We start from the raw sequence: 22165 nt of genomic DNA, 5'->3' as shown, positions 1-22165 counted from the left end.
ATACCAAAATGTTTAATTTTCAAACACCTCGAGACAGAAAGGGGCACCGCTGGGACGACGGCAGCAGCAGAAAGGACCCGCGGCTCGGGAACGCTTTTCGTTTCCAGCAGCCCATCGGCGCGATAACCCAGCTGAACACCTGGCGCGGGTAGAAAGAGTTTTTTATTTCGAGCAGGAAAGCTGGGAGTTAATCAGCTCCAACAAATGACCGATGGTTTCTAGAGACTCTTGTCGGGGCAGCGGTTTCAGCAGGTGGAAGGCTCGCAGCCCGGCCTCGCGAGCCTGGAACGGAAGAGAAAAGACAAAGGAATTGTCAGGAATTCGCCTTTTCTGGAGGGGTAGTTCAAATACCCGCCGGAGCTCACTTGGAGGAGCAGCGGCTGCAGCGGCTCCAGGCCCCGCTCGGCCGCCTGCTGCCGGGGGTGACCTGCACAAGCTGCTTTACAGGAGAGAGTAAAGCTGCCAAGAGAGATCGTATGTAGGATCCAGCGGTGCAGACAGAAGAGATTACCAACCCCAGCCCCCCGCGCCGCAGAGCGTCACCTCCCTTCTAACGCAGCAGCTCATCCGAGCATTCCCAAAGCTGTTTCAGGGGAAAAAAAAAAACAAAACAAAACCGGCCCAGCTTTATTGACTCTATCCGAACTAAATCCCTCATTTCCCTTGGTAGCTCTTCCAGGGATTAGACATTCTCATAATTACAAAGCTTTTGCCTTTTCTCTAATTTGAATTTGTTTCTTTGTGTCTTCCAAACGCTGACTGGCATCATTACGGCGCTCTCTGATACGACGAGGAGACCATTAGCGATCTGTGTTTTCACCCTCCGAAGCGCAGGCGGAAGAAACTCGGGCTTTTGAGCGCTCAGCCCGAACCGAGAGGCCTCATTTCCAGCTGGTCACCGCTCAGCGCTTCCCCAAAATCAACGATTATTGAGGCAGAGGATCGGGCGCTCTGAAGTTAGCGGTCGTATCGGAAATTTTTGAGCCCTAAAAAGACAGGGGTGCGAATTCGAAACTGAGTCACGGGGTCCGACAGAGTGAACCCACGCGAACGTCGTGGTAATTCCAGGGAGCCTGGCTCAAGGAGAGGCAGGTGCGAGGCCCACGTCTCGCTGCGTTAACGTCCCGCAGCCTGCGACGGGCGGCTTCCCTGCCGGGATATCCCAGGTGAGGGACAAACGCGGAAAACGCGGGTAAGTACGGGATGTTGGATGGCCTGGCAGAGAACACCACAGACCCGGGGGCCTTTTTATGAGCCTTGGCAGGGCACAGAGCGCGAGCTGGCTTCGCGCAGAGCTCCCCGGGCAGCTTCGTCCTCGGTCACCCAGCGCCGCAAGGCCGTTGCGGGCTCAGGAGAGGTGCCAGGTGAGCGCAGGCTTCACGGGACGGGGCGAGCGGCGAAACGAAGAGTCGGGCAACACCCCCGGACCCTCTCACCAGACGAGACCTTACCTTTGGTAAATCCCCGGTCAGGTAATAAAGCATGGCGAGAGCGTGCAGAACCCCGGCGGTTTCCCCGGGTCGTTGCTTCGGTGCCTGTTCTCGGACATCCAACACGGCGCTCAGCACTCGGATCGCTTCCGCTCGCTGGGCTTCAGCTGCACGGAGAGTGAACCGATCTGGTTGGCCGGATGCATGGGAGATAATATATTCAGAACCGTCCGATTATCTCTTCTAGACATCAAAGCGTTTCTACGACAAGCATCACCGCGGTATCCCAGCTCCCTGCTGGGAAATTCCACACACCCATTACCGGATATCTTTTCGCGCAGTCAGTAATTGTGTTGATGAGCCTTTAGTGAGGATGTGGAGTCATAACAGCTGCGTGAAAAGAGCGACTTTCATACCCCTGTCATAACCCACGGTGGTATCGTGCGGCCCTGCCCTGGCGCGGTTCCTCCTGGACGGGGACGACGCCAGGCCATGGGACTGACGGAAACAAGCCAACCCTGACAATATTCTTACGCGCATCAACGGGAGAAAGGAGAGGAGGACGAGAGCGGCCGGGCTCCTTCAGCGGAGCGCAGGGTCGTGCCCTGCAGGCCGGCGCCCTTCCTGCTGCGTTGTGCACCCGTACGTCCTCGTGAGGGATTCCCCACCCTCCCTCCCGATGAATACGCCCGGTCCCCAGCACGTGCTATTCCATCGTGTCCTGCCGCTTCAGCAGACAGAGCTGCGAAGCTGCCTAAGTGAGACGGAACATCACTGTCATAGAATTAAATGGAGACAAAGGAGCTGCCGACACGCGAGAATGTTGAAGTGGAATCGAAACCTGAACGGCAAAATCTGGTATCGTTACGGTCCCCGCCACGGGCGCTGTGAGAAGAGGCATGAAAAGAATAAGGGCAAAGCTGCGTTTCCACTTCACACCCTCGTTCCTAAAGCGGCCTCGTTGGTCTCACCCAGCGCAATCTGCTGAGCGTCAACATCAGGAATCCCCGTGATTCCGATTCAATTCGAGCTACAGAAACGCCCCGCCAAACCCCAGCGCTGTCGGTATGAGCGGTGGGACATACGGATTCTTTAAAAGCCCGTCTTCCGAACGGTTCTGCGCAAGAGTGCTGCTTACTCATACGGTCCTCGCCGACTTCCTCGTCCCCGGCGAACGGAGACATTTCCGGCCGCGACTCGAGAATTCGCTCCTGCGCTTGAACTGACTTCAGAAGAAAGGCACGCCAGATGTCGGTTACCTATCAGGAAGCAAATGAATTATTTCACTTGTATGAATAGACGGTATTTAGCAACGAGTTGTTCTATAAACAATGCGTCCTGCAGTGCCCGGCCCTGCCACAATAACCGGGGTGCCGGCTGGTTGCTGAGCTGGCTGCCGCCGAGCTGGGTGTTTCACGTCGAGATCTGACCGCCCTTGGCCCGGTGGCAGCCTTAGCTGGAAGCTCATTTCTCCACCTGACTATTAATTTGCATCAAACGTGAACAGATCTAATGAAACTGTTCGCCAAAAGCAAAGTTGGTTGAAGTTCGCCAGGGGAACGGAGGCAGGTCGCTGCCGAAGCAACGTTTCCATAGAAAATCAAGCTGAACAAATGAAAGCTCTTTTTTTTTTTCCCCTCAGTTATTAGAGGGAGAAGGTCATTGTTACTGCCCGTGCTCGATCACTCTGTTCTGGCGATCTTTGATCACTGAGACTTTTCACGGATTCTCAGAGTCAATTTAACATGGCTCGTTTGTATCCCGTTGCTGCTCGCCAACTCTTCCCTGGCCATGGAAACGCCGTGAAAAGGGTTTCTGATAATTACGCTAAAAGGTAACCACAGAATCCCAGACTGGCCGGGGCTGGAAGGGACCTCTGGAGATCACCCCGTCCCACCCCCTGCCAGAGCAGGGTCACCCACAGCAGGTGGCACAGGAACGCCTCCAGGCGGGGTTGGGATGTCTCCAGAGACGGAGACTCCCCCACCTCTCTGGGCAGCCTGTGCCAGGGCTCTGCCACCCTCACAGCAAAGAAGTTCTTCCTCGTGTTGAGATGGAACTTCCCATGGTCACGTTTGTGCCCGTTACCCCTTGTCCTGTCCCTGGGCACCACTGAGAAGAGCCTGGCCCCATCCTCCTGACACCCCCCCTTTCAGTATTTATCAGCGTTGATAAGGTCCCCCCTCAGCCGTCTTTTTTCCAGACTGAAGAGACCCAAATCCCTCAGCCTTTCTTCATCAGAGAGGGGTTCCAGTCCCCCCAGCACCTTGGTAGCCCTTTGCTGTCCCCTCTCCAGCAGTTCCCCGTCCTTCTGGAACCGGGGAGCCCAGAACTGGACCCAGCGCTCCAGCTGTGGCCTCCCCAGGGCAGAGCAGAGGGGGAGGATGACCTCCCTCCACCTGCTGCCCACGCTCTTCTTGATGTCCCCCAGGATGCCATTGGCCTTCTCGGCCACAAGGGCCCATTGCTGGCACTTGATACGGTCACCATCACACCAAAGGCGGTCAGAAAGAGGAAAAACATTGGAAAGAGCATCGAAAATACCTGAGAAATATACAGAGGACATATACAGGGGATGACCTTTGGTTTTACCCACCTCAGCATAGAGTGAGTTCGCTATGTCCATTTTGTTCTGGCGAAAGAACACATTAGCCATGTGGAAATACCCTCCAGAGGCCTCAACAGATTTTAGTCCAAATGTAGAGCTAGCAAGGTAAATCTGAAATCGATAGTAAAAAAAAAAAGAAAGCTGAAGTTTAACGTTCCTATCAAACCTGGGAATTGTTTTTTTTTTTCCTAACTATAGCATTAGCTATACCTGATTACGATGGTAAAACGTGGTACTAAAAAAGCTGTATTTTGAGTTTTATGCAACGCTCCCAAACCGTCCCCGCTCGCCGGGGCAGCGGAACCTGGTCGCAGCGTGTTACCCCGCCGCTGGAGCAGGTCTCCCACATCTCCTCCTCTCACCCTGCAACCCCTAACTCTCCCGTCTCCAAAGGCACGACCCTGCCGCTGCTTTTCGGCTCCCCAGCCTTGCCCGCGGCGCCCGCTTCTCCCCCCGCAGCCCCAGCCAGAGCCGGGCGGTGGGAAGGCAGCGGCGCATTCCAGCTATTCTGAGCTGGCGTGTGACTCTCAGCAGATCTCAGACACGCAGCCAAAGTTCAGGCAGGTCTTGGGCTGCTCTGAATTAGAGCAGCGACTTGCTAATAGCCAAAAAACTCTATTACCTGATGCTCTTTCAGGCAGATTTAGGGTACATAAAAAAAAAAAACCACGACGGCACAGCGGGGAATCTCCCCAAAGATTTCCAGACTAAGGAAAGCCAGGGTTGTATATATTATAATAGAAAGGATCTAATTCTCCTCAACCGTATGTCATCATTTATGCCCACACAAAGCTACTATCAAATTCAACAGTAGCGGGTATGCATCACCCGGCACTGGATAAATTTAGTCTACACGGGACAGAAATAGGATGTCGCGAAGTTCATCTGCCTTTGGAGGATCAAGTGACAGGCCAAGCATCCTCAGGAACACAGGTGGCACAAACCACTGCAAATCCGACAAACCGCTCTCGCGGCTAAAAAGACCAAAGCGGGGGAAAACGCTGTTGAAGCAGACATTTAAATAGTTAAATAAGGTGTTCGTTAGAGAGCAATTCTCTGTCAGCCGTTATTTAACAGAAAAAAGTACCGAGAAAAACGGCGGCCAAAATATAAAGTAACTGATCTGTTGAATAAAAGGCAGCTATGCCGGTTTGGGGTAGGAATGTCTGCCCGTCTCAGTCCCGTCACAAAGCTGACAGATATATTTATAAACAGATGCAGTGAAGACAAGGTATGCGTCACTTCAAGGGAATAAGGACAAGGGGTGAAACACAACTTCGGCGGGCACATGGATACACAGGTGTCTTAGATCCAGAGGGTTCAGGTGTTTGTCACGTGTACCCTCTCGGTACCTAAAATCTGCATTACAAATCTGCCCGCTGGGCTTTCCATATCCACCTGGAAGCGTTAAAGATCAAGAAAAATTAACGCATTTCTGTATTTGAGCTGGCTCACATCATTTGCCAGGTGGTATAAAGCCTGTTCAAAGTTTCCTTCAGCGGTACAGAAAAGCCCCAGACCACGGTGTAGTTTGCACTGAACAGCAGTGCCGCAGCCGGGGGTTGTGAGGACAATCCACTGAGCTTGGGAGAGATACTTGGATGCCTCCGGCAGACGGCCAACACCTGAAATGACACGTAGAAATAAGCAGGATAGAGGGGGGTTATTTAGTAATTTAGAGAATACCGCTGCCCCTGCGCACTGGTTTGATACGGAGACCTCGTTTGTGGATTCCCCACTTGTCCCTCGAGTGCCCCTCAGCCGAGCAGGTGTTGAAAATCTAATTTACAGACAGGCTGAGTGGCCAGAGCTACGGGAGAAGCCAGGAACTGCGTATTGCATTCAATACCTCTGAAACACGTGTTCAAAACGGGCAAGCTACAGGCAGCCGCTAATGACTCCTTTATTATCACGCTAGAATTACTCATGGGATTTTTCCCCCCCCCCCCCTTCTCTCGCCACACCATTTACGACAATCATCGAGATAGCTCAATTCTGCCAGCAGAGCATTGTATTTACTCCTGTAACGGCAGTGATTTACAGCAATTCCTCAGATTTACGTCTGCAGCCGCGGAGAGCGGTCCTCCCCATGCAGAGTCCTAATTTGACATTTTTTTATAAAGCATACAGTCAGGGAGAAAAAGCTCCACTTCGGGCAGAGCTTTTGTGAATGAACAGAGGCATTCCTCTGATGCAATGGCCTCAGAAATGTTTGCTGGTTCCCGGAGATAAGAGCACAACCAACCACCCTGGGGAATGTAAAGCTTCCGAGAGTCCTAAGAAGCCACAGAGGTAAAGAATAGATTTTCATACCGCTTCTCTCGTGGGAATCGGTAGAAACGGAGAAAACATTTTATTTGCTCTCATTGATCTCTCATCACCGATGAGTGATTCTTTTCCCCAGACCCACACCGAAAAGGGGTGTGTGTGCGCGTGTGTGCGTGACACTTCTCAAATCTCTCTGAAATGCCCTTGAGGCAGGGCAGGGTAGAGACATGGCACAATGTTGAAACGCAGAGCTGGTCCTTCCCTGGTGGTAAAAGGAAACCAGAAACCTGACCCAAGGGAGGTCTTGCCCTTGCCAACGTTACTATTTAGACAATACTTACCCGTGGAGGCCTCGGCCAAGAGGAGATAAGCAGGCACCAATTGCACGGAATTTGAGCCGTACACTTCGGTACTGAAACGCAGCGCGTGCAAAGCTGCAGGGATGGCTTCTTGGTGCTTTCCATCCCAAACAAACTCCCGGGCTGTGCTGTACGCCAGATCGATGATGTATTTCTGCAGGGAAACAGTAATGGGACAGAGTGAGCAAAGGATAAAAAGAAGTAATACGCATGGTCTGTTTTACATTCAAGTTTGCAAACTGTAAACCAGTGACTGTAATGTTTTTTGTGCCTGTAATTAATGGATGGAAATTAAAGCTGTTATATTAGAGCCTGGCTTTCATTCCCACTTCTAGCAAGAACAGCTTTGGACACCCTCTTAGGTCATGTGGTGTCTTATGAGGCGAAGAATCCTTTACGCCGATGAAAAAGGACTAATAAGGCTGCAGCAATAAAAGCTGTGAAGCACAGAAAATGCTCATCACAAGACCATAGAAAAGATTAGACAAAAGGGGCTACGGCGGGGTTCTGCTGACGGTAATAACAGTGACTCATAGCAGGCAGCGGAGCGTATGGTTTGCCACGCTGGTGCCAGCATGGCACACCTCCAGCTGCAGCAGAGGCGGTCTGGAAGCGAGGAGAGAGCTCCTCACATGGTGCCGCAGCTTCCTCCCACCCTCTCCCGGCCAGTTCTGGGCCTGGTATTTTAGGCGCCGAGTCTGGAAAGCCGGTCAAAATCAGAACACGCTAATGCACCGCATTACGCTCCCGTACATCCATCACCCCAGCCGGCTTTGGAGGTCAAGCAGCTTCTGCAGGATTTCTGTTCATTGTCAGAATCCGTAATGTTTCCCGTACGTATAGTTGCTTCCTGCCTTTTGCTGCTTCTCGCAGCCCACACCGCATTTGGGCTTTTCACCCTTTTGCAGCATCTGATCTATTCACCAGCTCCGTAAATGTGGCTCTGTTTGGATGCCTGTGCATTGCCAAGAGCTCCGCGGCAACTGTGCTCTTACCACGCGCAGAGGGATGCCAGCGAAAAAGAGCCAGGATGCTTCGTTAGTTATTTCCCTTTGCTTTCAGTCTAATTGTTGCCAACTCCCATCACTTCTGCGTCGGCTTTTCACACAAGTGGTGCAGCGGGAAAGCTGCCTGGAGAGAAATCTTGTTGCTGGTGCACCCAGCAGCGCTGCCATGGTAAGTCAGCAAGGCACTCGCTGTTCTCTTGCTAGGAGGCACGGGCAGGCCTGTGCAGTGAGCGCCGGCAGAAAATACCATTTTCTCTCTTTATTGCCTTTTGTTTTCCAGCTGTGGCTGAGCAGAGGGCAGAAAAACCAAATCCCCGTGCTTTTGGAGGCCAGGTTTTGGCGTTTTGCTGAGCTTTAAGTACTTGGAAAGAGGCAGAGAGTCGTGCCACAGGTGAAGGAACGGCTCAGGGACAGGGAACCTCAAGGACAGCCTGCGAGTGTTTCCTGGATATCCCGTCTGAAATAAAGGGACATCCTTTCTGGAGAAAAGAGAGCTCCAAAAAACACACCCCCGAGCAATAGCACCCTGCCACAGCAAGGAGAGCCAAGAGCTAGAAAAGACAGCGGTCATCCCCGTTCTAGCTCCTGAGCTACCAGCATATAGAGAGTGAAAAAGCACCGAAACCAAGCCGTGTTGGGGGAGCGTGTGGTGCCCAGGAGAAAGTCAGCACATGCTCAGGGCAAGGAGCAGCAAAAGCTGCTATTTATCAGGATGCCTTTTCTGTCCATGCCGCTCTTTCTCTGTCGCAACCGGTGCTGGCTTTGGTGCGCGGGTATCAAGCAGATTGTCATCTGGGGAGGTGCTGGAGATCGGCATCGTTCTTTTTCTACTCCTTGACAATAGGATCATCGCTGCTTCCCATGACGTAAGCTATCTCAAACCATCTGCAGGGAGGACAAGCTAAGGGTTAGACTCTTGCACAGCTCCCAGGAGGAGAAGAAAGGGCAGGAGACAACAGAAGCCCTGCAGCACTGAATATTTAAGACTGCGAAGTTACAAGCCTTGAGGGGATCGTTAGCTTTGGCCCACTGCTGTTTTTCATCTTGCCGGTAGCCCCACGCCCCCGGACCTGCACACTTCAGGCTCTTTTCATGTGTGTTGCAATTACAGAGGTTTCTCTGAAGATGCCCCCACGCAGTTTTTCCCCCAGTTGGGGTTTGAGGCGGTTGAGGACCCCAGCTCTGCTCCAGGTGGGTGCAGGGGGTTGGGAACACACTCGGGGTTCGGCGCCACGTTCATTTACTCGCTCACAGGCGCCAAAACCGATGGCATGCTTGAAGAAAGGATGATTTAAAGAGGAAGGCAGGCTTCCAGTCAGTTTGAGTTGAAACCTGCAGTCGGCGGGGCTAGCGTCGGTGCTGGAGGACTGCTGTAGCCGGCTGAGGCATGGATCCTTTCCCGCACCCAGGGGCTGCGGTAAGCTGACATCACGCAGGCAGGTGAGGCTATTCTACAAACAGAAACTTGGAGTTTTGTCAGTTTGGAGGTACTGTCTGCAGGCACCCCCCCGGCTATGTTGACAAAAGCAGATTTCTATCAACAAAGCTTTGGCGAACAGACGAGGTAACTCATAACCTCCTGGCTCTCAGCTTCGTGCACCTTCCCCTGAGCCACAGGGCATTTTGTTGTGCACAAGCTTTCCTGTGTCCTGGCTGAGGCTGGAGCCGTGTGTTTTCTAAACAAACACCGCACAGGAGTTTGTGAAGCACAGCAGAAACGTTCAAAAAATAATAAACCTACGGGCAGGCTTTGAGCAGAAGGTTTTTTCTCTGACCATCGTGAGGCTACGTAGCTTTTCCTTGAGCTCCAAAGACCTTTTTTAAAGCATTTTTGTTGACTCTCTGAATAGGAATGCGACGAAGCCACCAAGACGGGGCAGTACATAATCTCACCCTCTCCGTACCGCTCTTCCAACGCCTGTCGGTCAGTCTAGGCCCAACGCTCTCCACCCTATACCTTGCTGTACATAAAGGCAGACTTCATTTGTGGGCTAGGAGCTGCAGTCTTGCTGTGAAAGAAAACAGGTAACAGGGTGTTTCCGCACTTTCACTCTTACTTCGGAGAGAAGGAAGACAAAGTGTCCCTGCACATACGGTTCCCAGAATCTATTTTAGTTTTAATAGTCTGGAGACAAAGGTCAAAGAACAAATGTAACAGGGTTGTTAAAGATCCTATAAAAAAAAAACTCTACTTAAAAAAAAAAAAAAAAAAATCGGAGCCTGATCTCTATGACTTTTCCCATGAAGTCATTCCAAAGCTCAGCTCAAGCTGCAGGTTTGCAGTTGCCGTGTGCTAACCTGGGCGTGCACTCCAATCAAGGAGTGACTCTCCCTTCTCCACCAGCCCTGTCTTCCTGCTGTCTTCCCCTGGAACCTAATAAAAAAAAAAAGATTAGCTTCAAGCTAATGAGTGAGTACTTCCTTCATCTGGCGGCCACGTGGTCCTTCGTAATGCATACAGCATACTTTAGCTACGTAATAAAAGATGCTTTCAATATCATCAGTGTCCGATATATAGGTGAAGTTCCTTGGAAAAGCTTTAAGCAGTTAAGGATGGAGAAAAACCCTGCCACCACCCCCCACTAAGACCGATTTTAACTTTTTTTCTTAGCAGACTTTATAAAAGAGGAACTTAAACGTAACCTGGAACAGAGGAGCTCTTGCATTTTTTCCTGACGCTTCTGGGACATACTGTTCTAACACACCTTCTTTGGACTTTGGTCAACAATCTTGCCTGTGATTTTCAAGCAGATGGGATTTTCAAAACCAAACTGGGTTGCCAGTGCCCAAGTCCTACGAATGCTAAAGGCATCTGCTGCCTAAAGCCTGTCGCAAGCTTTTACCAAGCAGGACTTTTGTCGGCGCAGATTCCGTCCCTTTCAGACTTTCTCCTTCTGGATGCCCCCAAGAAAGACCGCAGCAACGAGCCAGTCACCAAAGCACCTGGCCCAGAAACAACCTTAAAAATAACATGTGATGTAAAATCCAGAAGATTAACGCTGTTCTTCTCAGTAGCATCATTTGATTGTTACCAGCTCGCTTTCAGCTGTTCTGTTGACCTATTATTCTGCGATTAGGAGTTATGCAACGATAGAAGGATAATTTATTTTTATGGGCAAGATCGTTTTAAGCAGCAGATGTACTTGGGTGGGTTATTTTATTTTATCAACATTGTGGAAAAGCAGATCCCGCCATCCCATAAACAAAACAAAACAAAAAAAAGAGTTGCAAACCACGCGGGCTGGAAAGGAGCTGCACATCTGCACCGCCCACGAGGCCAAAACACAGAGATAAAAGACTGTATTTAGTGGGAAAGGGCGTTTAAAGTTGGCCAGGTAAACAAAGGGAGAGGACTTCATTTCTTTGTCCCCCCTGCTTTGAGAAAGGGGAATCCCTCTCATCAGCGAAGGATGAGGACAGCCTGTAAGAAGCAAAACTCATCTGGATCCCGGATTAACCAGGGAGGTGGACTACCTGGCAAGGTGGGAGATCCAGGATTACCGCTGCCTGAGGAAGCTCAGGACTACGAGTAAGGACTGTGAAAAAGGCAAAAGGCTCGTAGAATTGGAAAGAGGATGCTCTCGCTCCCCTTATTATAGAGTTTTTGTTTAAAAAAAAAAAAAAATTAGAGCTCTGCAACTAAGTACCGACCGACCGACCAACCAGGTGCCCTCCCAACACTACGTACATCAAAGCCTAGGAAGAAGAGACCTAATTGAATTTCACTGGCAGCACTTTGAAGTGGTGTTCGTTTTTCTTGTACATACCTGCCTCTTCACCAGCTGCTCCGTGCCATGTTTTCTTTCTTTTTCAGAAAGGAGAAAAGGGACGGACATACGGATTGGAATCAGCAGCTGGCATATTCGCTCGTGGATACTAACCCAGTCAGCTTTTTGATGAGCTACATCACTAACAAAATAAGGGAAGAACAACATTTTTGTTTGCTTGGAAACTATCTAAGGAAAGATTATTGCCTCTTGTGTCTTCTGGACTTTCACTGCAAGAATTACCCACAACAGCCACCACCCTTTCGTCTGCTCGCAGAGCACCTAGTATGTGTACTCAATATTCCCAAACGGGAACACAGTGCTGTCTTGCCAACTCACCGTGATTCTGCACGTTAAAACCTTATTTAAATCACTCACAAAACTCCCAACAGTTAGGTCTGAACAAACGCCTGGCTTTCAACTCTGCGGTACACAAAAAAAACCCCAAAGCCAAACAAACCCCAGGTCATTGTGAAACCAATTAAATACATAGTTAACGTGTGACTTCACTGAAGACCCCGTGTAAGTGAAGATATTTGTACAAACATCCAAAAACTTCATTGCATGACTCTCTATTTGATGCGGGCACCGTTGGAAGGGAGGAGGAATGCCCCAGCTGAGCGATTGCCGAGTGTGCCCGCCCCAGTTCCCACTACCCTGCCTGCTGAGCCTTGTCCCAGGCCTTGTCCCTGCCTCCCAGGCTCCATCCTGTGTCCTAAGCCAGTTCCTAAGGCTTGTCTCTGTATCCCAAGCCTCATCCCTGGGCTAGTCCCTGCCTTTTGCCCTGTCCCTGTGTCCCAGAATGCATGCCAGGCTTTGTCCCTGTCTCTCAGCCCTTGCCCTGGGCCTGTCCCTGCCTCCTGGGCCTCCTCCTGACCCTTCTCCCTGTGCCTTGAGCCTTGTCTTAGGCCTGTTCCTGACTCCTGTGCCTCATCGTGGGCCTTCTCCCTGCACCCTAAGCCTTGTGGTGGGGATAGTCCCTGACTCTTGCCCTGTCCTCGGCCTGTTCCTGCCTCTTGGGCCTCCTCCTTGTGCCTTTAGCCTTGCCTTGGGCCTGTTCCTGTCTCCTGTGCCTCGTCCTGGCCCTCCTCTGTGTGTCCTGAGCTTTGTCTTGGGCTAGTCCCTGCCTCTTGCCCTGTCCTGGGCTTGTTCCTGCCTCCTGGTCCTTCTCCCTGTGTCCCGAGCCTTGTTGTGGGCTTTCTCCCTGCCTCTTGCTCTGCCCTTTGTTCCTGTTCCTGCCTCCTGGGCCTTATCCTAACCCTTCTCCCTGTGCCTTGAGCATTATCCTGGGCCTGTTCCTGCCTCCTGTGCCTCATCCAGGGCCTCCTCTGTGTGTCCTCAGCCTTGCGGTGGGGCTAGTCTCTGCCCCTTGCCCTGTCCCGGGCCTGTTCCTGCCTCCTGGGCCTCACCCTGGGCCTCTTCCCTGCGCCCTGCGCCCCGTCCCGGGGCTAATCCCTGCCTCTTACCCGGTCCCTGTACCCCAGGATCGCTCCTGCCTCCTGGGCCTCGCCCGGGGCCTTCTCCCTGCGCCCTGCACCGTGTCCCTGCCTCCCGGGCTGCCTCCCGGGCCGCGTCCCGGGCCTGCCCCGGTGCCGGGCCGCCGGCGGGGCTCTCACCAGTAGTACGTGAGGCGGCAGCCCTCGCAACGGACCCGCGCCGCCGCCGCCCCACAAAGCTCGCAGCGGCGAGACCCCTCCAGCGCCGCCCGCCCCGCGGCCGCTGCCGCGTTGCCAAGGCGACGCTTCCGGTTGGCGCGACTTCCGGCGGAAGTGGGCGGGGCGGGCATGGCGGCGGCGGGTGGCGGGGAGGAGGCGGCGGCGGCGGCGGCGGCAGAGGGGCGCGTGCGGGCCTGGGCGGCGGGGCAGGTGGCGCGCGGGCGGCGCGTGGCGCTGGTGACGTCGGGCGGGACGCAGGTGCCGCTGGAGGCGCGCGCCGTCCGCTTCCTGGAGAACTTCAGCAGCGGGAGGCGCGGGGCCGCCTCGGCCGAGCGGCTGGTGGCCGCCGGCTACGGCGTCTGCTTCCTGCACCGGGCCCGCTCCGCCTTCCCCTGGGCCAGGGTCCTCCCGCCGCCCGGGCCCGCCCTGCTCGACGCCCTCCGCCTCACCCCTGGGCCGCCGCCCGGCGTGGCCGCCGACCCCGCCGCTCTCCCCGCCCTCCTGCCCGCCCTCCGCGACTACCGCCGGGCGACCGAGGACGGGGCTCTGCTGGCCATCGAGTTCACCGGGCTGGCCGAGTATCTGGCACTGCTGAAGGCCGCCGCCCGCGCTCTGGCGCCCTTCGGTATGGGGAGGGGACCGGCGTGAGGGGACGGGGTGGCACCAGCAGCAGGCCAGGTGTGAGGGACAGTGTGGCCCTAGTGACTGTTGGACTAGGCGTGAGGGGACAAAGTGACCCCGGGGCTCTAGCGTGAGGGGACAGGGTGGCCCAGAGTCCAGGTGGCCCCAGTGACTGTGGGGCCCAGTGGTGAGGGGCCAAGGTGGCCCTAGTGACCATCGGGCTAAGTGTGAGGGGACAAGGTGGCCCAGAGCCCAGTGGTGAGGGGACGAGGCGGCCCCAGTGACCGTGGGGCCCAGTGGTGAGGGGACGAGGCGGCCCCAGTGACCGTGGGGCCCAGTGGTGAGGGGACGAGGCGGCCCCAGTGACCGTGGGGCCCAGTGGTGAGGGGACGAGGCGGCCCCAGTGACCGTGGGGCCCAGTGGTGAGGGGACGAGGCGGCCCCAGTGACCGTGGGGCCCAGTCGTGAGGGGACGAGGCGGCCCAGAGCCCAGGTGTGGGGGGACAAGGTGGTCCTGGTCACTGTGGGGCCCAGACGTGAGGGGACAAGGTGGCCCCAGTGACCATCGGGACTGGCATGAAGGGACAAGGGGGCCTGTGGGGGCTTCAGTCCCCCAGCACGAGGGTCTGGATCATCCCTGGGGGCCTGTGTGGCTTTGTGCGAGGGGGCAAGGAGGTCCTGCTGGATGACAGTGTATATGAGGGGGCTCCAGTGTGTCTGGTTAGCACTGCCCTGCTCGGGACGGTGCTGCTAGGCAATGGGGGGGTCTCTGACAGGGGTCCTGCGCTCCCCTAGTTGGTGTGGGGGGTGGTTGGGAGCCCAATGGGCTCTGGTCCATCCCAGAGGTCCCTGGGGTGAGGGGCCCAGGCTGCTCGCTACGTGCCAGGGGCGGTGGGTGACTGCAGTTGTGTTTCTCGCAGGCTCCAGTGTCATGTTTTACCTGGCAGCCGCCGTGTCGGATTTCTACATCCCCGCCTCCGAGATGCCCGAGCACAAGATCCAGTCCTCGGAGGGGCCCCTGCAGGTGAGGCACCCCTGGGCATGGCCCCCCTCCGCCATCCCCTCCTCCTCTCCCAGCGTCCTGCCGGGCTCCTGGCTGCCTGGGGTCTGGCTGGGAATAAGACCTGGGAAAGGTTGCAAAGCAACGACTCACTGGCCAAAAAATCATGCCTTTTCACTGGGAATGGGAAGGTGAATTTTCATGGAAGCAAAATCCCATGGAAATATCCCTTTAAAGTGGTACATGCTTACAGCACGGGGAGGAGTGGATGGTGGATCTCGGACAGCTGAAGAGTAGCCGCTGCTGGAGTACTCGTGTTGCCGCCTTTCTGCTTCCCCCTGACAGCAGCCCAAAGGTGTAGCGCGTGTCTCGTGTCCAGATCCCTTTCAGCTGTGGGAGCGGGTGGATCTAGAGCTCTGTATATAACAAATACCAAATTTATTTAGTTTAATTAGCTTTTAATGAGCTGCTGGACTTAGCTCTTTATCCTTAGCATAGGAAAAGTGAGACCCTCCCCAGTTCCCAGTGGCAGACCTGGAGGTTAAGAAGCTGGAGAGCAGACTCCTACTTTTTTTCCCCTGTGCTTCCTGTGCCTTAAAAAGTTGCTAGAAAGAAGGATTAAGATTTGACAAGGTGCCTGGGTTTTGGAGAGCTGAGAAGTCGGACTTCTGCAGTTAATTCTTTTTTTTTTTTTTTTTTATCTTCCTCTGCTTATGTTTATATTCCCGGAGTGGGTTTTAGCTCTTAAATAACAAAATGTTTATGCAGTTACCGTGGGCCTGTTTCATCGCTTAAGAACACCCTACTTATTGTTAATACCAGACCGATAATTTAATTTAATTTTAAAGTGCATGCCAGTGACATTTTAACCTTGTTTGGTGAGATCTGACCAAATATTGCTTTGGAAAACTTCCCAGTGTAAATATAACATGAAGTGAAGCTGGAATTTCCCTAGCCATCCCATCTCTTATTAAAAGGCATCGTAATGTTTTTACTGGAACTTTTCTCTGCTCTCTTTCCCCAATGCAGATCACAATGAAGATGGTGCCAAAAATGCTGTCTCCTCTCGTCAAAGAATGGGCCCCAGAGGCATTTGTTATTTCCTTCAAACTGGAGACGGATCCCTTGATCTTAATCGATAAATCACAGCAGGCGCTGGAGAAATATCGTCACCAGGTGGTGGTGGCCAATATCCTGGAGTCCCGGAGAACCTCTGTTATTATTGTAACCAAAGACTCGCAGACTCCGTTATCTCTTTCTGACGAGGAAATAGCGCGAGGCATGGAAATAGAGGAAAAGATAGTGAGCTATCTTCAGGGCCAACACACCGCATTTATAGAGAAGAAGGCCTGAGGACCGGCTCTGAAAGAAACAGGTGAAATTGTACTAGAGAGGGAGTGGAACTGGAGCCGTTCTCTATCCCAGGTAAATAAAACAATCCTCAGTGAGACACTGTGGGAAAGGCTGCCGTCCAAGAACACATGGCTTTACAGCTCGTTAATGGTTATTGTTGCTTGCTTTGAAAAAGAAAAATACACTGAAGTGAAAATGTTCCAGAGGATGGTATTTGTTCTAGTGTCTCATGAAGGAAAGGATATATTGCTTTATTTCTGTCCCGTGGGCTGGGAGAACCGGGAGGTGGAGAAATGGTAAATATGTCTGTATATAAAAGATTTTCTGGAATCTGCCTCTTCAAAGTTTCTTTTCGGATTGTTGTACGGAAGGAATGGTGCTTTGCAGAAAAGATGATGTTCTGTTGTTATCGCTGGAGTGGAGCGGCAGAGCTGGCAGTCAGCTGGTGTTGAACGTGGATGGTGAAACAAGCGCGGCAAAGGACGGAGGGGAAAGGAGCTGACGGCTTTGGAGAGAGTATCCGTTGCTCCGGGGGAGATTCCGTGGACCTAGGCTTCAAGAACTCTGCTCAGAAACACAGTTCAAAACATAGGTACTGTAGCGGTGTCCCTAAAGCAGCTGTTTCGCAAAGGTTTTCCTTCCATCCCTGGGTGTTCCGAGGGTTGCAGGGGTAGCGTGAAGGCGAGGAGACAGGCGGCACGGAGCATGAGCGTGGCTTGGGGACAAGAGGTCGCAGTAGGTGGTGAGGGTGGGAGATGAAAGCACGAGGGGCAGCAGTGATCAGCCTTGGAAGGAGATGGAGTTAGAACTGGGATGTCCCTGGTTTTCCTCTAAATCCTGCTTCCATGTGGTTACCAGCTTCTAAGCATGTGTTCCTCATGCTTGCAAGAAGCAAAGTGTGCAATTTTGTGGTAAAAAAACTTAACTCTACCAGCTCTAGCGCTGTCCGTTGTGTGCCTATTTACCTGTTTTCCTTGAAATAAATTTGCTGGAAGGAAAGACAGTAACAGACAAGAACGTAGTTGAAGCCTCTCCAGAGGTGAGACTCTGCACTAAAACCACCGAGTGTTCAAGAAGGCACAGTGCTTTTGTAATGACGTTCATCACCTGAAATCAGGCGTGCTCATAAAAGGAGGAAAATAAACCCAGAAGAGCACGAGGATGGGCTCAGCGGGGCAGGAGGGAGCACTGAGCGCTGAAGGAGTGTCCTGGTGCGTGGGGAGGATGTGGTTACGGCGGGAGGAGCAGTCCAGGTTCGTCAGGAGTGCTGGCATCTCACTAGTAACTCGTCAGGAGAAAAATTAACAACTTCCGTGTGGCCGGGACTGACACTTGCAGAAGGTGGAGAGAGAACGGGGGTGGAGACCGTCATCCGGAGATGTGGGAAGTGCCCATCGGGAGACATGCAAGTAGGGAAGGAGAAGATGGGGGAACGTCCTGCGCACGCGTTGTGTGCTCTGAGAAACGCCTGTCTTGCTCTTCCAGCATGTGTCGGAGGTGACCATCGGGCCCTGTGAGTGATGTGGCTTCCGTTGTCCGTCTTTGGAGTCTTGCAGAAAGACACAGGGTGGGCTGGCAAAGGGGAGACTATAAAAATGTGGGTGTGTTGAACGTGCCCTTGCAGGAGCGTTGGGACCAGGGGTGGGAGAAGTGCAGCAAACGCTGTCTTTGGAGGATTCTGGACTTCCGCGATGGCGAAGGAGAGAAACAATCTCAAGTTCTGGAGGAGGAGACTGGGAGATCCCCTGTCTGGGACCCTGCAGGAGTCTTGAGGGGCTGCGCCGTTCGACTCGCAGCCGTGGGCTTCCTGCAGGATGTCCCCTCCTTCTTCAGGAGGGTGGCAAAGCCCAGGTTGGGGACACTTTTAAAGCTCAAACTAAGCCCCAGCCACCCCGCTCCAGTGCCATGGTGGTCCCGCTGTGAACGGGAGGTGGAACTGAGACCTCCAGAGCTCCCATCCCACCAATGCCTCTGGTGCTGGCAGCGTTCGGGCACCAGAACTCCTCTTTTGGGGATGCTGGCTGCAGTACTGTGAGTAGGAAGCAACTTCTGCAGGTCCAGGGCCATATGGCACTTTCTGAGGATCTCAGATTCTGCTCAGTTGAAGGTCCTCACCTTCGAGAAGTGGTGTGTCTCTTCTCCATGTCTTGGTCTTTTTTTTCTCTACTATCCTCTTGCCTTCAGCTGGTGTGGCAGCTCTGCAGGACCAAGCCTACTTTGTCCCTTGCAGTTTCTCCGTCTCCGCGCCTCCCCCGTGCTTTACCTCGGGTGACAGCCCTTCATCTCCAGCACCTTCACTTGGGGCTTGGGAGAAAACCAGAAAAACCGTCAGCCCGTTTTTGCTTAATTTTTGGTGCCAGCGGGAGCCTTTTGGTAGATCCTTTGTGCTGTGGACTTGGAGAATGGGTGAGGACGGGCAATGCCACCAGGTTTTTTTTGGGCGGGGGGGAGTGGGACATTTCTCCTTCCTTGGTCACCTGAAGAAGGCCCGTGGCGGCCCGGAGCCCGTGGCGGCCCGGAGCCCGTGGCGGCCCGGAGCCCGTGGCGGCCCGGAGCCCGTGGCGGCCCGGAGCCCGTGGCGGCCCGGAGCCCGTGGCGGCCCGGAGCCCGTGGCGGCCCGGAGCCCGTGGCGGCCCGGAGCCCGTGGCGGCCCGGAGCCCGTGGCGGCCCGGAGCCCGTGGCGGCCCGGAGCCCGTGGCGGCCCGGAGCCCGTGGCGGCCCGGAGCCCGTGGCGGCCCGGAGCCCGTGGCCTAGACACGAGGGGCGCGGTCTGTGAGGGGGCGTGGCCGGGGCGGGGCGCGGTCTGTGAGGGGGCGTGGCCGGGGCGGGGCGCTGGGGCCGCCCGTTGCCATGGCGCCGGTGGGGGGGCGGCCTGGCCCCATGCCGCATGGAGGCGGCCGCCGCCGCCCCGGTGGGTGCCCGGGACTGGGGGGTGGGGGGAGACACACACGCACGGTGACCGCCGGACCCCCCTCGCTCACGGCTGCTCTCGGTTCCCCCGCAGGCGGAGGCCCCGGTGCCGGCAGAGACCGTCCGCCGCTGGCTGCGGGCGGAGGGCGCCGACCCCGCCGCCCCGGCCGAGGAGCAGCTGGGCCTGGCCTGGCGGCTGCTGCGACGCGCCGAGGCCCGGCTGGGCGAGCTGGAGCGGCGGAGGGCCGAGGAGATGAGAGACGTAAGGGCCGGAGTTCCCCCTTTGGTTTTTAGCCCAGCCGGGCCCAAACGTTCCTGTTTTCCCCTCTTTTCGCACCAGCAGTGGGTTCATGGATGCTCACAGCCAAAATCTGCTTCCCTCATACCCTCGGGAGCTCCCGGTTCCCCTCCCTGGGGAGCCAGAGAGCGCCCAGCATCTCCCCAGGTCAAGAGTTCCCAGCACCTCCCTGCCTCCATCCCCTCCCGCCTCCCAGACCCTTCGGTCAAGTTTTTAACATCCCCAGATGTCACAAAGGCACAGAGAAGCCGTGTCCTACAAATGTTTGAGGTTATCCTCAAAACGGGGGGATGGGGAGCGATTTGCAGGCCGGGCGTTGGCAAACAGGCTCAGGTAGAGCGATGTTTTCTGTGTTTCCAGGTGGAAAGCTACGTGGGCCACGTCCGCAACCTGACGGAGGAACGGGACGCACTCACCACCGAATATGAAAAAGAAAACGACCAGCTCAGGCTTGAGCTGAGGCGGCTGCAGCTGCAGCAGGGTAATCCTTTCCCTCCCCAGCGCGGCCCGAGGAGAGGCGATGGCAGGCAGTGGCGTACGGGTCTTTCAGCCAAGCCGGTCTAAAGCTGCCTTGAGAGCAGAGCGGCGTTTCTCAGTGAGTTCCGCTAGAGCAGCACGCGTGGTATGTTGTTCGGGAGGTTGGCAGGAGCGTTAATGACATACTGGAACCGATTTGTAATCGACGTAGAGGTTCTTGTCTGCTTTTACTGTCCTTATTCAGGGATTCAGGCAGTTTCTCGCATCGTGTGGCTCTGTTGTTGCACTAACCGTCTCCCACAGGCTGTCCGAAGAACAGAATTGGTGCTGCTGTTTGTTTTCCAACTCTGCATTAATTGGCAGCGACTCCTTAGGTAACTGAATGTCGAGCTGCGTTCCCACTGAAGTCAGTGAACTGGCCATTGGCTTTGGTTTAGACAAAGTCCACGTGTTTTAAAACAACTTCGAAGGGTGGTGATACGTTTGCGATGGTGATTCCAAACTTGTCCCGTGCGCTTATTCCAGTATAGTCATTTTGTTTAAAACAAATTGTTTCACTTCAAATGATTTGCTTTCTTCTCAAACCCTGGAATCGCTTCCAGTAAGGGCAGATACATTTTGTTGGGTTTAGTTCTTGATTTTCTTCAGTCTTCCTAGTCTTCTGTTGTGCTTTGGGTACTGCTAATAGCAGCACACCGTTATCAGTAACTTCTGCTTTTGTGGTGCGTATTATCTTGGGCCTAAGGTAAAATCGGGGGTGTCGGCACAGCTTGAACAGTTTCTTTGTTATGCACGCTTTGTTTGGGGCAGCAAATGCAGGAATTTGGGGAAATTACGTGCAGTTTTGAGTCTCTGTTCAGTTTTGGCCAGCCTGCGGCTTTCAGGGAGCGCATTTGATGGGAGAGACTTCTCAAAGATCATAGAATGGTTCGGGTTGAAGGGGACCTTAAAGATTATCTAGTTCCACCCCCCTGCCCTGGGCAGGGACACCTCCCACCAGCCCAGGTTGCTCCAAGCCCCGTCCAACCTGGCCTTGAACCCCTCCAGGGATGGGGCAGCCACAGCTTCTCTGGGCAACCTGGGCCAGGGGCTCACCGCCCTCACACCAAAGAATTTCTTCCTCAGATCTCATCTCAATCTCCCCTCTTGCAGTGTAAAACCCTTCCCCCTCGTCCTCTCACTACACTCCCTGATAAAGAGTCTCTCCACATCTTTCTCGTAGGCCCTGCTTAAATACAGGAAGGCTTCTATATGGTCTCCCCGGAGCCTTCTCTTCTCCAGGCTGAACAATCCCAACTCTCTCAGCCTGTCCTCACAGCAGAGGGGCTCCAGCCCTTTGATCATCTTCATGGCCCTCCTCTAGACCTATCCATGTCCTTCTTATGTTGGGGACTCCAAAGCTGCACACAGTATTCCCGGTGGGATCTCACCGGAGCAGAGGGGCAGAATCCCCTCCCTCGCCCTGCATGCCACGCTGCTTTTGATGCAGCCCAGGATGTGGTCGGCTTTCTGGGCTGCCAGCGTGCGTTGCCAGGTCACGTTGAGCTTCTCATCAACCAGGACCCCCAAGTCCTTCTCCTCAGAGCTTCTTTCAATCCGTTCCCCACCCGTCCTGTATTTGTGGTTGGGATTGCCCCGACCCACGTGCAGGACAAAAGATAATAAAGATGGGCGCGCTTAAGCACTGCCTGAAAATCTGGTTCCTCCGGGCACGCAAAGCCATCATTTAGTGTTGAAAATGCTGGTACACAAGGGTTTAAATGACTAATGAGCCTTTGCAAGCGTCGCTGTGGCAGAAAACTTTATTACTGGTTCTTCTCTCATCTTCCCCACGAGGTGGCAGGCAAATGACAAAAATGTTCCCAAACCTGGCTTTGCATTTATTTCCGCGTAGCGCCTCTGCTCCTTTGGACTTTTTCCATCTTTTAGGGATTTTTGTGGCTGTTGAGCAATGATTAACACTCGAATGGAAACACAGAACCGTGTCCCTTACCCTGCTGGGTTACTAATTGCGAGCAAGCCGTCCCCGAGGGGGTTTTGTGGTTCTGCGGCGCTTTGGTGCCATACGGTGTTTCTCTGCAGCTCTCTGGAGGAGTTTTCTTTGGGATATCACGGTCAGACTTTGGTTTTTAAGACTTGCTATTGCCTTACTGAGGGCATTAGCTGCGGTCCTGCGATACGCACTGATGATTTAGTGATCTGGGCAGGGGGTGAAGCCCTGCCTTCCACCAGGCTGTCCTCTGCAGGGCGAGATGCCAGCCCTGGTGTGTTTTGGGATGCTTGTAGGTTGTTTTCTTGAGGGACTGGCCTTTTGCTTCGCAGGTCAGCCTCTTCACTGAAAGAAGCACTGCCCATCGCTGCTGCTGCTCTTTCTCAAAGACTTCTGTCAGGTCACTGCCTGCTCTGGGGCTCT

General features: G+C 54.1%; 3 protein-coding genes across 12 annotated transcripts in view; 2 read left to right on the top strand and 1 right to left on the bottom strand.

Moving 5' to 3' along the window:
- Nucleotides 1-13229, bottom strand: ZMYND12 (zinc finger MYND-type containing 12). Of its 4 annotated transcripts, none has more exons than XM_074560637.1 (8): nt 13056-13229; nt 11440-11581; nt 6648-6819; nt 5494-5663; nt 4027-4149; nt 2569-2689; nt 1452-1597; nt 1-282 (listed from the first exon to the last, which is right to left on the bottom strand). In XM_074560637.1, exons 1-8 carry the CDS (start codon nt 13223-13225, stop codon nt 163-165), a joined length of 1164 nt encoding a protein of 387 aa, XP_074416738.1. In that variant the 5' UTR covers nt 13226-13229; the 3' UTR covers nt 1-162. The 4 variants fall into 4 exon arrangements, with proteins under 4 accessions (XP_074416738.1, XP_074416737.1, XP_074416739.1 ...); XM_074560636.1 differs by having other exon boundaries at nt 47-282; nt 1452-1618; XM_074560638.1 differs by having other exon boundaries at nt 145-986; nt 1452-1618.
- PPCS (phosphopantothenoylcysteine synthetase) lies at nt 13218-16397 on the top strand. Of its 2 annotated transcripts, XM_074560650.1 has the most exons (3): nt 13218-13719; nt 14635-14738; nt 15744-16397. In XM_074560650.1, exons 1-3 carry the CDS (start codon nt 13224-13226, stop codon nt 16065-16067), a joined length of 924 nt encoding a protein of 307 aa, XP_074416751.1. In that variant the 5' UTR covers nt 13218-13223; the 3' UTR covers nt 16068-16397. The 2 variants fall into 2 exon arrangements, with proteins under 2 accessions (XP_074416751.1, XP_074416752.1); XM_074560651.1 differs by lacking the exons at nt 13218-13719; nt 14635-14738 and adding an exon at nt 14985-15069.
- Nucleotides 16282-22165, top strand: part of CCDC30 (coiled-coil domain containing 30) — a 47250-nt gene continuing 41366 nt past the window's right edge. For 2 of the 6 annotated variants that reach the window (XM_074560563.1, XM_074560562.1), the window contains exons 1-3: nt 16552-18473; nt 19072-19239; nt 19636-19756. In XM_074560563.1, coding sequence (XP_074416664.1) covers nt 18033-18473; nt 19072-19239; nt 19636-19756 — 730 coding nt within the window. In that variant the 5' untranslated portion in view covers nt 16552-18032. Of the gene's footprint in view, nt 16364-16454; nt 18474-19071; nt 19240-19635; nt 19871-22165 lie in introns of those variants that run through there. The other 4 variants (XM_074560561.1, XM_074560565.1, XM_074560560.1 and 1 more) reach the window with 4 other exon arrangements.

Source organism: Larus michahellis, chromosome 16, assembly GCF_964199755.1.
Source record: "Larus michahellis chromosome 16, bLarMic1.1, whole genome shotgun sequence".
Taxonomy (NCBI): domain Eukaryota; kingdom Metazoa; phylum Chordata; class Aves; order Charadriiformes; family Laridae; genus Larus; species Larus michahellis.
Note: the sequence above shows the minus strand (reverse complement) of the source record. Positions and strands in the feature narration are given on the sequence as shown.